Source organism: Hyla sarda, chromosome 8, assembly GCF_029499605.1.
Source record: "Hyla sarda isolate aHylSar1 chromosome 8, aHylSar1.hap1, whole genome shotgun sequence".
NCBI lineage: Eukaryota > Metazoa > Chordata > Amphibia > Anura > Hylidae > Hyla > Hyla sarda.
Window position 1 is genome coordinate 92,428,030 of NC_079196.1, and position 14,205 is coordinate 92,442,234.

Here is a 14,205-nt window from a genome sequence, read left to right on the forward strand (position 1 = left end):
CCACAAGTACATGAAAATCTGCCATCATAGATTAGAAGTAGTTTTCATAATTTTTTCCAGCTCTGTAAAGCACTGTTGTCTTAACGCTACCAAGGCTTACTTGTTGGTAGGATTTCGATGTGAAGAACTACAGTTACCATTATTTCTCTCCCCTCATAGACTTTGCCTCCACTTTAGCTGCCTGCATGACTCTCTCTTAGAGTGTAGGGCAGTTCTGTTATTACTCACAGTCTATACACACACAATACAGATCTGCTACAAAAGAGAACTGTTGCTCTGCTGCTCACCCACTCAGAACTACCTACTGCTCAGCATGTGAAACACATCAGTCATGAAAAAGGCAACAGTGGAGATTAGGCTAAATTACCATCTTATTTAGGTATACATTGGAATAATATGTTGGATGTATTCTATTATGTCCATAGTCCTCCAAACTGCCACTATATGCTATGTTCTTTAAGTAAACACTACATCAGTATACTTGGTATACTATTTTTCCATAGAGTAGGAAGCATAGTTTACTAAACTTTCCTATGCACAGGGACACAGAAAAAAAAATACATATATTTAGTGGTATTCATTTTTCTTTAAATGAGAGCCTGTGTGTCATGTATCCAATTGTATGTATATACAGTTGTGCACATTGAAGCTTTCCATTGGAGGTATTTTTCTGACATATACCTCTGACATAGGCTCAAAACAAGATGTAAGGGGAAAGAATAATTCCCTTCTAAGAAAAATTGAGTTTTTAGTTTCTAAACTTAAAAATCTGTACACAGAAAAGAAGTTCTCATTCTGTTAAACTTCACATGCTAAATGATCATATTACTGGTGCAGCCATAAGACCTCATCATGCAACATCTATTATCACATTCAGTCTTCAAGAAAAACAAATTATTAATATAAAATTCATCAGAATCTCCTGCTACCAGTTTTTTTTTTTCTTTTAACACTTTGGAAGACAGCAAGAACTATGCGCCTAACTTATCTGAATTTGTTCAAGGCCGCAAAAGCCAATGGGCGATAAGTAGGTCATATGAGAGGGTACAAAATGATCGAGCATGAGGTTTCCTGGTTCAGTATTGAAGATATATAAATAACAATTACTGAATGGTGATGTCATATTTCTCCTGGACCCATACAGTGCAAAATAGGCATGGAAGCAATGTTATGTGCGCCACTTTAAATCGGTGGCATCAACACAACATAGAGAACTGTATACCAAAATCATCTCTTTACTTTTAACAGAAATAGGTAAGACCTATAAATAATAATAAGCTGTGTAGACCAATATACAGGCTTATCTGCCAATGAAAAGTGGAGTTGTTTTTTTGGCAGCAGCTTCGGACAGTTCCGACACAGAAGAGTTCCTACTAAGCAGTACCGGATAACGCAACCTCTAGAGAAAAAGGTGCATTTAACTGGTTCATGCAGAATGTGCAGGGTTAAAGCTGATCACAGGAAAATAACGCAAGGTATTAGTCGTCCTCTTACCGTCTTACTATCCTAAGTTTCTACCAGCAAAGACCAATGGCCTCATTACATTCTTCTGTTAACCCTCACAGTCTCTGACTTTGGCTTTACACATGACAGTCACTGTTATTGCTCTTCGTGGAGACTTTTTCAGGTGGGCGTCACACTCTGTCTGCTGACAGACAGAACGGGAGGTCGTCCCTCTCCCAGACTCACCTTCTTCCGGATGTCTTCATCATTGGCTCCCAGGGATGCATATAGCTTGAAGGCCGCCTGGCGCAGCTCGTGGGCATGTTTTAAGTCATGGTCAAGCTGATATAAGAAAAAAAAAAAGGGATAACAAAGAATACTGTAAGACATATGGCTAAACCCAACTCTAACCACTTGCTGGTTTGGACACCCACACAAGCAACTTTACTGTGACAGGTCATTCATGCTGTATCTGCTGGGTGCTTTGAGCTACTGTTATAGCTTACTATAAAAAAAAAAAGTCTTTCCATATTAGGATAGGAATGCTTGTAAAAATTGCTTATACATGCATGTATGTTTATATTCAATTCTGCTGCCTCTGCAATTCAAATCTAAAGACTTACTGAGATGCTTTAATACAAGCAACCATCACAGAAGCAAAGAACACGCTCGCAAAAAAAAGATACCACACACACAAGAAGCTCTAATGGTATCCATATATTTTAGAGGAGTGCAAACAGAATGCAAATTAAATTCTCCAACTCCCAAATAGATAAAATAAGTAAGGTGTGTTTTTCCAAATAGTGTGCTTCATATTGGCATAGTACAAAAAAAAAAGACTACAACCAAATAAATAAAATTAAAAGATTTTTATTAAAGATAGTGGCACTATTTGATCTGTGGAGGACTAGCAACACATTCCTAAACAAAGCTAAAAAGCCCGGTATGTATAGGGAGTCCCTTGTCTGGTTTGTACAGGGAAGACCAGACAAAGAAGTTCCAAAGGCAAGGCTCAGCATTACACCAGGACAACAATCAAGGTTAAGGAGCACTTTATTAAAGCCTGGGGTAAGATACACCTTTTTTTTTTCTCTTTGGTAAGGATTACCATCTACCCTTGAATGGAAAAAAAAACTGCACAATTTACTTACATTTAAGGCTCATTTGCATTTAAAGTGAAGCTCCGTTATGTTGAACAAATTGCATACTAAACATTAGAAGAATAAGCCACGAGTCATGATGATATACATGTCCACTTGCCTTAATATGGCAGATGGACATTATCGAGAGGGCTCTTCCACTCAGGACCACTGTCAGTATGAGCCACAACTGAAAGACTATCTAGGACAGAGTCTCCTGTCCTGACTTGAGCCATTCTTGTACTAAACAGATTGTCATTCATCTGAATGGCCACCATGTAGTACTTCATTGCTGCATAGGAACTTCCTTCCCAGCCATAGCTTTAAACTTACCTTTTTTGTTGCATTAAGTGACCGAACTAGAAATCCCAACATAATCTGCTCAACTTACTTTACTGCAAGACAAGTTTTCCCACTGCTGCCCATACATAGTTGAGGGACACTGGAGGGAAGCTTTCATATGCAAATGTTACACCAAAAGTCGGCTCAAAAAATTGGTCAAATACATCAAGAAAAGACCAAATTATGATGGAGTCCTGCCAAACACATTTTATGTCTCAATGCTTTTGGCATGGCTCAATTGCTGTATGCAATAGGCCACACTTTTTAATAAAGTTGTGGTTGTGAGATCCCAATACATCCAGATTTTGGTACATTGATGTCTACTGAACTGTATGGGCATGGAGTGAGTGAAACCTAAATGGTTAATCTATCAAATTGTTTTGTTTCATTATTGCTACCAAAAATGGTTGAACAATGGAGCTTTACTTTAAAGTGAAGGCAGACAAGACAGGCTACAGGGGAACCATGTTAATAAAACACTCAAGCTTTAATGATCCAAAAAATGGTACAACTATGGAAAAAAAGAACCTGCTTAAATTTCTCAGACAGTTAAAATGGCAATATAGATGACAGTTTGCCATGACTTATTGGCTGCCACCTGCACTACACATTTCGCCATAGTAAAATGTCCTATGATCATGTATTGGCAAAAGGTAAAAATTTTAATAGATTTAAAATTTAGGGGTTCTTTGTGTGCATATGTTATGCTGCAGTGATGCCACATACACTCAAGCACCTATCTATCAAGCTGTACAAGTAATGTATACTCACCTTTTCTTCTGAGGTCGGTGGTGAGACAAGTTGTGTTTGCTGGGTCATTTGTGACAGTGGAAAGGTTAGAAAGGCTGCAGTGCACTGGGACTCATCTATAGCCCCTCTGGAGTCTGCGTCCTCAGTATCAGATTGCTCTGTTTCATGGTGCTGTAAAACACCAGGGAAAGAAGAGGGGGGAAAGAGGACAGGTTTGTGCTGACTACTGAGCAGAAATCCAGGGGACTAAAGTGTACCCTCTATGCACTGCAGTCTCAACATACAAGCACAAATAAATGAAAACCTCTGCAAACTGTATGAGACAAGGACAATACATCTAGTGCTTTACAATAACTTAGTAAGTTGGACTGCTCTACATTTAAAGGAGATATCCGGTGGTGAAAAACGTATCCCCTATTCTAAGGATAGGAGATAAGTTTCAGATTGTGGGGGGGTCCGACCACTGGGGCCCCCTGCGATCTCCTGTACGGGACCCTTACAGCCTGCGGGAAGGGGGCGTGTTGACCACCGCCATAGAGTTGGATTGAAGGGGCGTGTCGGCCGCCACTACGTGCGGTGGTCAACACGCGCTATCTGGCGCGGGGGGCCCCAGCGGTCGGACTTCCAACTATCTGAAACGTATCCCCTATCCTTAGGATAGGGGATACGTTTTTCACCACTGGACTACCCCTTTAACTGCTTTTATATACTCAGGGTAGGGTCACACATTGCGTATATTAAGCACATTTCACATTGCGCAAAATCTGTTGTGCAGCGGGAAATACACTCTAGTTCTCCTATGAGCAGACACAGGACTTCCCCGCAGTAGCCATGTGTGTTGTGAGGTTTGATGTTGATTCAGAGATTTATTGGGGTCGGGAAGGAATTTTCCTCTGTCATGGGGCAATTGGCATCAGCCTCATGGGGGGTTTTCACCTTCCTCTGGATCAACACAGTAGGGTGAACTCGATGGACTACTTGACCTTACAAACTATATTACTATGTTTGGAGGTGGGCCCAGAACAGACATGACTGTGACATGCGGCCCACCTCCAAACCTCACTGAGCACACAGGGCTGCCGCAGAGAAGCCCTGTGTCTCCTCATAGGAGAATAAGCAGCATATTTCCTGCTGCACAGCATATTTTGCGCAGCGTTAAATATGTTGCGTATACACAATGTGTGACCCTACCCTTAAGGTAGGAATTACTCATACATGTAATCTTGCGTGACCTATGGTCTTACAGAAATTCCAAGGCTCTAATTCTTAGATGTCCTCTACTAATGTTATTGATATATTAACTACATGTATACATTATGTTTTATCGCTGTGGCCAGTCTGAAAAAAATCTATTTATATTTGTTTGCTATACTGTAATCTAAATATATATATATATATATATATATATATATATATATATATATATATATGGTAAAGAATAAGGGAACCGGCACTGTAAAATAGGACTTAAAGTCCAAATCGGGTGCTCAGCTTTCACAGGTTCAAACTCCAAATCCTTCTTCAAACACCTCCAAAAAAAGAAAAGCGGCACTCCAATGGCAAAAAAAGGTGTATTTATTCACTCATCAAGTCAATGCGACGTTTCAGCCTCACAATGAAGCCTTTCTCAAGCTTGAGAAAGGCTTCATTGTGAGGCTGAAACGTCGCATTGACTTGATGGGTGAATAAATACACATTTTTTTGCCATTGGAGTGCCGCTTTTCTTTTTTTTGGAGATATATATATATATATATATATATATATGGAGCCTGAGCTGTTTTGCAGGACACACTACCTGTGAAGGTGGTGTGGTAAGCTAATTTAAATAGATATATAGATATATATATAGATATAGATAGATATATATATATATATATATATATATATATATATATAGAGAGAGAGAGAGAGAGATATATATATATATAGAGAGAGATATATACTAGAGATGAGCGAACTTACAGTAAATTCGATTCGTCACGAACTTCTCGGCTCGGCAGTTGATGACTTATCCTGCGTAAATTAGTTCAGCCTTCAGGTGCTCCGGTGGGCTGGAAAAGGTGGATACATTCCTAGGAAAGAGTCTCCTAGGACTGTATCCACCTTTTCCAGCCCATGGGAGCACCTGAAAGCTGAACTAATTTATGCAGGAAAAGTCATCAACTGCCGAGCCGAGAAGTTTGTGTCGAATCAAATTTACTGTAAGTTCGCTCATCTCTAATATATACATACACACTGTATGAACTGGTCAGAGGCGGTGACATCACATGGGGGTCCACCCTGAGCACCACATTGCCAAGGCATCCTACCTACGACAAACATATTCTATGCAGAAGCTCTGTTCTAATTAAAGGTGCTTTTGCACAGAACTTGCTCCAGCAGTTCCACGATAACTGCGACTCTCCATGTCCAATGTGAAGACTGGGTGGCAGCTGCACTTTGGAGCTACACTTTAAATACAATTTTCTTATATGTAATAAGGAATACCCCTTTAACTATAGAACTTATGCTATATTTTTTCCCCATATAGCGTACATGGAAAAAAACAAACAAACATATTTTAAGTTAAATTTGGACATGCATGAAATGGGTTGTTCCATGAGGACAATTACTTCTCTAACTGAGGCCTCGTTGGTAGGTCCGGCAGATGAGACCCCTAAAACTGTTAGGCTGTGTTCACATGTAGTATTTTGGAGCTTATTTTGGCAGTATTTTTACATAAAACCAGGAGTGGGATCAAAACACAGAAGGTGTTGCCATTCTTTCTCTTATAGCTTTACTCGTGTCAGTTCGGCTACTGGTTTTGTCTAAAAATACGGACCAAAATGAGCACCAAATATTGACCAAAATACTATGTGTAAACCAAGCATTTGCACTAAGGGAAACTGTGCCTGACTGCGGTCAGAACAAATGTTGTGATACACAGAGTCCGTACAAATAAAGGTAATACATGGTCACACCGACTCCTCCAAAGTGTGAAATGTTGTTGCTGCAGTGGGAACCACCCTCTATGACAGTAGAAGATTTGAACAGGGGTTGTCCTAGTCTTTTTCTGAGCATAAGGCCTAAACATGCTGTTGATATACATGATTAGTAAAACAAAATACATAGGTTTGTATGTTGCAGATAAATCACTTGAAAACAAGGACTATACATACCCTCTTTATATCAGTGATGGCACTAACTGAGCTGGGGTACTTGAAGTAGTCAGCCAGCATGGCGATTAGATGGTCTGTAATGCTTGCAATTCGTTGCAGTTCCACATCAGGTTCAATAAGATAAGCTAGAGTTTCTGCCCCTTCCACTCTCTCCTCCAGAAGGCGTTCTTTGTTGCACATTCGTACCAAACAGGGAAGGGTCTGAAAGATTTTGTAAGAATTAATTTACTGGTTATAATATTTATTCACTAAAATCCAGTTTACAAGCATTCAGCATTAGCCATTACACACAGTGAGAACTTCCAAGATAATGTACCGTATATACTCGAGTATAAGCCGAGTTTTTCAGCACGATTTTTCGTGCTGAAAACTCCCACCCTCGGCTTATACTCGATTGAACTCTCCGCATGTCAATCCCTTCTCAGAGATCTTCAACCTGCGGACCTCCAGATGTTGCAAAACTACAACTCCCAGCATGCCCGGACAGCCATCGGCATGCTGCGAATTGTAGTTTTGAAACATCTTGAGGTCTGCAGGTTGAAGACCACTGCCAGGCCTTTGTCATCATCCAGACCCCCCTTTAGTTTTCTACTCACCTCCCCTCGGTGGGAAGGAAGGGTCAGCCGGTTTGGGCCATCTATGCTGCAGGGACCGTCCGGTGGGGAGGGTTAGTCGTTCCAAGCTGTCGATTTTCACCTGGAGGCCCTCTTCTCCGCTCCAGGCCGGCCCCAGCATAGTGACATTGCCTTGACGACGACGCACAGGGACGTCCGTGCACAGCAGACGTACCTGCGCATGAACGTCCCTGTGCTTCATCGTCAAGGCAACGTCACTAGTCACGGTCGGCCCAGGGACAGCCTGGAACGACTAACGCTCCCCACCGGACGGTCCCTGCAGCATAGATGGCCCGAACCGGCTGAGCCTTCCTTCCCACCGAGGGGAGGTGAGTAAAAAACTAAAGGGGGGTCTGGATGATGACAAAGGCCCGGCAGTGGTCTTCAACCTGCGGACCTGCAGATGTTTTAAAACTACAACTCCCAGCATGCCCGGACAGCCGATGGCTGGGAGTTGTAGTTTTGCAACGACTGGAGGTCAGCATGTTGAAGACCACTGAAAGGGATTGACACGCGGTGATGATGAAGGGGGGGTGATGACAGGGTGATGATGACGGGGGTGAAAATGACGGGTTGATGATGATGGGGGTGAAAATGACAGGGTGATGATGACGGGGGTGTTAATGACAGGGGGGGGGATGATGTATTTCCCACCCTAGGCTTATAGTCGAGTCAATAACTTTTCCTGGGTTTTTGGGGTGAAATTAAGGGCCTCAGGTTATATTCAGGTCAGCTTATACTCGAGTAGATACGGTAACTAAGATTTTTTTTTCATGCCCTCAATGTAAAAAGGGCATCACTAGATTAGTGCAAAACACATATACTACTCTTTGCCTAGGCATTTTCTGACCGGTCTTTGGTGGTATGAGTCTTTCACTTCTAAACACTACTATAGTATAATCTGGTCAGGCAAGGCAATGTACATTTGCTTTAGTGATACTTTTATACACTTATTTTTAAATAGGCACTGTCAAACAAACTTTGTATTGATCAATACTACAAGTGATTTTTTTTCCCGTTATCAAGCTTCTCTCTCCCCCCCCCCCCCCCTCCTTTCTGCTCAGATCCTCAGCTCAGCTTTTTCCTGTGTCTGCACACTGGCTCTAAGAGAATGCAAATTAGAGATAGAGCCTACAGAGCACAAATGTGCAGAAAAATACCATATACAAGTTATAATATGACCAGAAATAGGGTTGCTCCTTATGTACACAGAGCAGTTTAGCCTGAAAAGTCACTTGAAATGACAAAGATGCTTTAAATGCATAGATAATATAAACATACTGAAAATGACATCACTTACTTTTAACACAATGCAGTTGTCATCTGTTCTTATAGAGCCTGCTCTACACATGTAGGTTAAGCTGAAAGAAGAAAGTAGTTGTAAAGACTTACATTATAATATTCTGTTACTTGAAGTTGTTCATAAAAAGTAGCAATTTTAATACTTGTGCAATGCTTTTTAATTACAGGAAGAACACTGCAGTATGCAGAATTATTCTCTACTCAACACAGTAGGCAACATTATGAAGCCCAGTGGACCTCGCTATAAACAGAATGGGGGTTTTCTAACATGGTTTGTGTCCACTACATGACTGATCTAACAATCTTAAATTTTTGGACATGCAAACCATCAAGATCAGCAGCTGGCAGCTCCCTTTGCAATTGAATACCAATGGCTTCCCAGATGTGCTTGATGGAAGGCAAGTCCGGAGAGGCTGCAGGTCATGTTAGGATGCACAGGTAAGGCAGGCTGTTCACAGTAGCACTAACAAGAGCGGTAGCATTAGAACAATGGAGCATCTGTAGCTTTTATACCACTGAAGCCCCTCCCACGTGCCAGAGATTGAAGCTAGGTATCCGAAAATGTGATCATTTGCAGATGGTAGTGACTGCTACTTTCTCAATTTGCATATTACAGCTTGTCCTTTTTGGTGTTGTAATGTCTATGTTGAAAAACATACTTTCGTCTATAGCAAATACTGCAGATTTAAGAAATCTGCAACATCCACATGTACTGATATACAAATTTACACCTAGCTTTTACAAGGCACAGAATGAAATCCATGACAAGTCAAAAGAAATGTGTGACAAAGAAGACATGCTGTAGAATAACATTTTAATGATCTCTAAATCTGAGAAGATATTTTCCCACAGCATGTGAAAGAAGTTTTCACTTGCAGTGCACTGTACTTTATTGTGAATTATCAATGTAAAACCTGCAAGAATTGCACCAAATGGTTACTTGGCTTTAGATCATGACCACAAAGTGATCTTGTCGATCATGTTCCTCCTTCGCAGATTTGTGAACGATCATGTGTCAATGACATCAGGAAAGCAGAGTATGAAAGCAAAATGGTCTATGTCAGTCGATTACATTCAGTGTTTACTACAGTTGTTTTTTTTTTTTTGCCCTTTCTTTATACCTGACGAAAAAAATTACAAATGTATTATTATTACCATTTTGCTGCTGTCAGTTGCATCTCAATAGGTTTGTCACGCTGTAACATCTTCACAAAAATCTGTGGTAACAATTCCCCATCAACCAATACTACAAAAGAAAAACAAACAAACGGTGAGGGTAAGTTGTAAGTCATCAATACAATGGTTTACTGTCAATCCTAATTATCTGGGTACAGAAAATGTTTTATATTTAGCACAGAGTTTGTTAAATATATAAAAAAGAATGGCTATATTTGTCTTCCCTGATGCCCTGCAGTTTCCATTCTGTTGTTTTCCAGTCCCTACTTGTCACTGCCCCTTCCCCCTCTCCTTTAACCTGTTGCCCTCGCAAAATCTACCCTGCTCAGCCAATCACTGGATTGTGAAGTGACACCGCTGCGGCCAGGGATTGGCAGGTCCTGCAAAGGACAGCATGTTAAAAGGAACGAGGAAGCAGTGGTGACAAGCATACATTGCCTGAATCTGTGACTTCCCACAGCAATAATGTCTTAGGTAATAAATACTAGTTTTAAGCCAGCTGCTAAATGTGACAAATACCCCACCCAAAAAGTAAGCAGCGAGTTAAATATCCATTATCTGCTCTGCAGTTCGATACAATTTATAAGTCATGCCTTACTCAACAATCTGCTCAGGGCATGGACAGGGAAGTGAGAAGTAAATCATTTCCTTTTGGCATACACATATAAGGCATATTGTGAATTCATGTACAGGTGAAGTCCTAAATATTCTCACTACACCTAGCCTGGAGCACTTATCAGCAACACTAGTCTTTAATTTTCTTTATTTATGCTGTCTTTCAGGGATACAACAGGGAAGTTCATACAGGGGAGCAACGGCTGTATCCTCGGTGAATGTCCCCCGCCTCCACTTCACTCCTGCATCCTTGTATCTGCCAAACAGCATAAATTAAAAAATAAAAAATAATTAAAAGACTACTACTGATTGCTGGTGAGTGCTCCATGCTTTGTGTTGAAATTATTAAAGGACTGTTTAGCTTTCTAGGCGACAGGTCACTTCTCTATTGTGCATTTACACACTGAAGTTCTCAGTAAAGTGAACTGTGATGTCTTTAACCCCTTAAGGATACAGTCCGTCCATTTTGACCTTAACCCCTTAAGGACCAATGCAAATAAACCTGTACGCCCCTGAAAGACCAGGCCTGTTTTTTCAAATGTTTTCTTTATTCTCTGCGTCAATCTGATTAAAATGATACCCATGGTTAAATACATTTCTATTACTGTACTGCTGCTAAAAATCTCAAACTATTCTTTTTACAACATCAGTATGTTTAAAATTGCCCTATTTTGACCACCTCGAACTTTCTTATTTTTCCGTATTCAGGGATGTGTGAGGGCTTATTTTTGATTGCTTTAAAAAAAAAAATTGCAGTTTGATGTGACAAAACAGCAGACATTTTTGAATTTTTATTTTTTTACGTTAAAGCCGTTCACCATACAGGATCAATAACATTATATACATGTACAGTAGAGTGTAGAATAAACTGGCAGACTTCTTTTTCTTTTTATTGCATTATCAATGCAGTAGCATACTCACATACAGGGTGTAGGGATACAGTGGGGGGACAAAAAAAAGGCAACAGATTCCGTTTCGCATGGTTTTCCGTGCTTCCTCCGGCCATCAATAACATTATATTTATAGTTCGTACATTTACGCACGTGACAATACCAAATATGTTTATTATTCATCTTTTTTTTTTTTTACACTTTTTTGTATTAATATGGGGAAAAGGGGTGATTTAAAACTTTATTGGGAGGGGATTTAAAAAAAAAAATTTAACTATTTTTTATATTTATTTAACACTTTTTTAGTCCCCATAGGGGACTACTCATAGCAATCTTTAGATTGCTAATACTGTTCAGTGCCATGTATAGGGCATCGCACTGATCAGTATTATCAGCGATCTTCTGCTCTGGTCTGCTGAAAGGCAGATCAGTGCAGAAGACCCTGGGAGACGGACGGAGGCAGGTGAGGGGACCACCGTCCGCCATCTTGGCCGACCTGATCCCCATGGCAGTGCTGCGGGCGATCAGATCAGCCATTATAAGGGCCGCACTGCCGCAGATGCCGTGATCTGTATTGATCATCAGCGCGATCGCTGATGTCCGCCATTACGGGTGGGTCCGTGGGTCGCATCACAGCCACGCAGTAAGAGTACAGCGCTGTGCGCTAAGTGACACTATGCAGTGTCGTACATTTACGGTGCATATCCTTAAGGGGTTAAACAGTCCGGTAATACAGAACTGACTATGTAGACATAAGAGTGGACGGGGCTGTATAACAAGGAAGATCAGATTATGGAAGCAAGGAGACAAAATACGAGATAAATCTTCCCAGACAGGATGATCTCATATACCTACTGATATATTCTTGGGGTTTCTTTGTATTTTTGTATGTGTCCACATCCAATAAAATACATAAATAAAACGTATCTAGAGAAATTAAAGCCCTAACTGAAATAAAAGAGTGCACTGTAGTAAGCAATAAGGGAAATGCAAAAACACTTACCATTTACAAGGGTCATTGATACCTGGGGATTGTCAAATGCTAAAACTGAAAAACACTTTAATGCTTGCATGCGTACCTAGGATGAAAAACAATTTGGTTAAAAAGTAAATTGTATTCAACATGGAAAGGTCTTTTCACATTTACTATAGTTCATATATATCTATTCCTCTGTGTTTAATTTCAAGTATGTAAACTACAAGTCCAATGTAGTCAGGGAAGCATTTTTTGTTCGTATGTAAACGAGAGCTAAAATTTGAGAGAATAGTTTAGTCATGTCTGACTATCTCATGTCTGACAGTGAGCTTGGAGTCTTTACTACGAGCGGAATTCCGTGGTGTGAACTTAACATTAGTGTGAATGGGTCTCGGCGAGACCCATTCACACTGCGGAATTTCAGCGGCGGAGAATTCCGCCGCTGAAATTGTTCTGCGCAAAGAAAGGACATGTTCATTCTTTGCGCGGATTCCGCAAGCACTGCATAGCCGTCAATGGTGATGGCTCAGTGCCCCGCGGCCCTAGCGCTGAAGTACCCCCAGTGGCGGCCGCCAGGCGGAATCACCGCTCGCTGAATTAAACATAACAGCGCAAATTGTATGAAGGGAAAGGCTTCGTTTCACCCAACATAATGAATGCATTTCTTCCCAAAAGTACATCACCACTATTTACATGTTCAGTACTAGTAAATGAAGTGTATTTAGTAAGAAGTGTTGACTTACTTTATATGACACAGATGTAAGAAGATGTGCAATATTTTGGACCACACCATGATTAAACAAAATTGTTTGATGATCTGGGGCCTGCAACAAACAAAGGAAGCATTTAACCAGTGCAATGCCTGAGAAATGATTGAACATATATGATAGCTTTCAATGGATAACACAAATAAAAAGGAAAATTAAGAATGAAAAAGGATTTACTTTACAACAGTGAGCGAAGATCTGGCAGATGTATTCCTGTGAGTGCAGAGATCTGCTGAGCAACAACATAAGGTGCGGGATTACAGTGGCGTCCTAGGAAAGGAAGATAAAAATATATCATAAAAACATGTCCAGGTCTTTTATTAGATGGACTATCCTAAACAATGAAAACAAAATGGTCCCATATAATCCTTAGGGAAAAGTCTATTCTTTTATTGAAATCTACATTATAAACCGCAATGAAGCCAAATGCAGCCATAGTGCGGCAGCTGCTTTAAAAAATGTGGTTGCTTTTTTATATGAAGATTTAAATAAAGTATGCAATTTTTCCTCTGGATTGTGTTGGACTGTTTTTTTTATTTCACTTTACCAACTGAGCCACCACGAATCAATGGAACTCCTTGGTTCACAGCAAAACCCAGAATTATTTGCATTTACATAGACATAAATGAGTAATTTAATTGTTATTGGTGTTACCTACCCTGAACCATGTATAACTCAAACAGATTAGCACAAGCACACGTCATACATACTGTACCTGTTGCTGTAACTCAGTAATCCAGTATAACCCCTTTAGATGTCCCAGACACCTACTTTTAATCAGGAAATGGCTTTAACTTATAGCCAAGTAAAAAAAACTGATAACTCATCTAACAAAGAAGTTAAGGCAATACAAATACATGCATCAAATAAAGACATAGATAAACAAATAATTAAAATAACAGGAAAAAAAAACTAACTCTTAAGGACACAGCCAAATTTGGCCTTAAGGACACAACTCATTTTATTTTTTTCATTTTTCCTCCTTGTTTTCTAAGAGCCATAACTTAGATTTTTCATTCATAAGCCATATCAA

At 40.2% G+C, this 14,205-nt stretch overlaps 1 protein-coding gene across 3 annotated transcripts in view; it reads right to left on the reverse strand.

Moving 5' to 3' along the window:
• ARMC8 (armadillo repeat containing 8) overlaps positions 1-14,205 on the reverse strand; it is a 77,954-nt gene that overhangs the window by 37,979 nt on the left and 25,770 nt on the right. For 2 of the 3 annotated variants that reach the window (XM_056536787.1, XM_056536789.1), the window contains exons 6-13: positions 13,350-13,442; positions 13,149-13,229; positions 12,433-12,508; positions 9,904-9,994; positions 8,747-8,807; positions 6,833-7,033; positions 3,696-3,845; positions 1,690-1,785 (exon numbers count right to left, since the gene is read on the reverse strand). In XM_056536787.1, coding sequence (XP_056392762.1) covers positions 1,690-1,785; positions 3,696-3,845; positions 6,833-7,033; positions 8,747-8,807; positions 9,904-9,994; positions 12,433-12,508; positions 13,149-13,229; positions 13,350-13,442 — 849 coding nt within the window. The remainder of the gene's footprint in view (positions 1-1,689; positions 1,786-3,695; positions 3,846-6,832; positions 7,034-8,746; positions 8,808-9,903; positions 9,995-12,432; positions 12,509-13,148; positions 13,230-13,349; positions 13,443-14,205) is intronic. The other variant, XM_056536788.1, reaches the window with a different exon arrangement.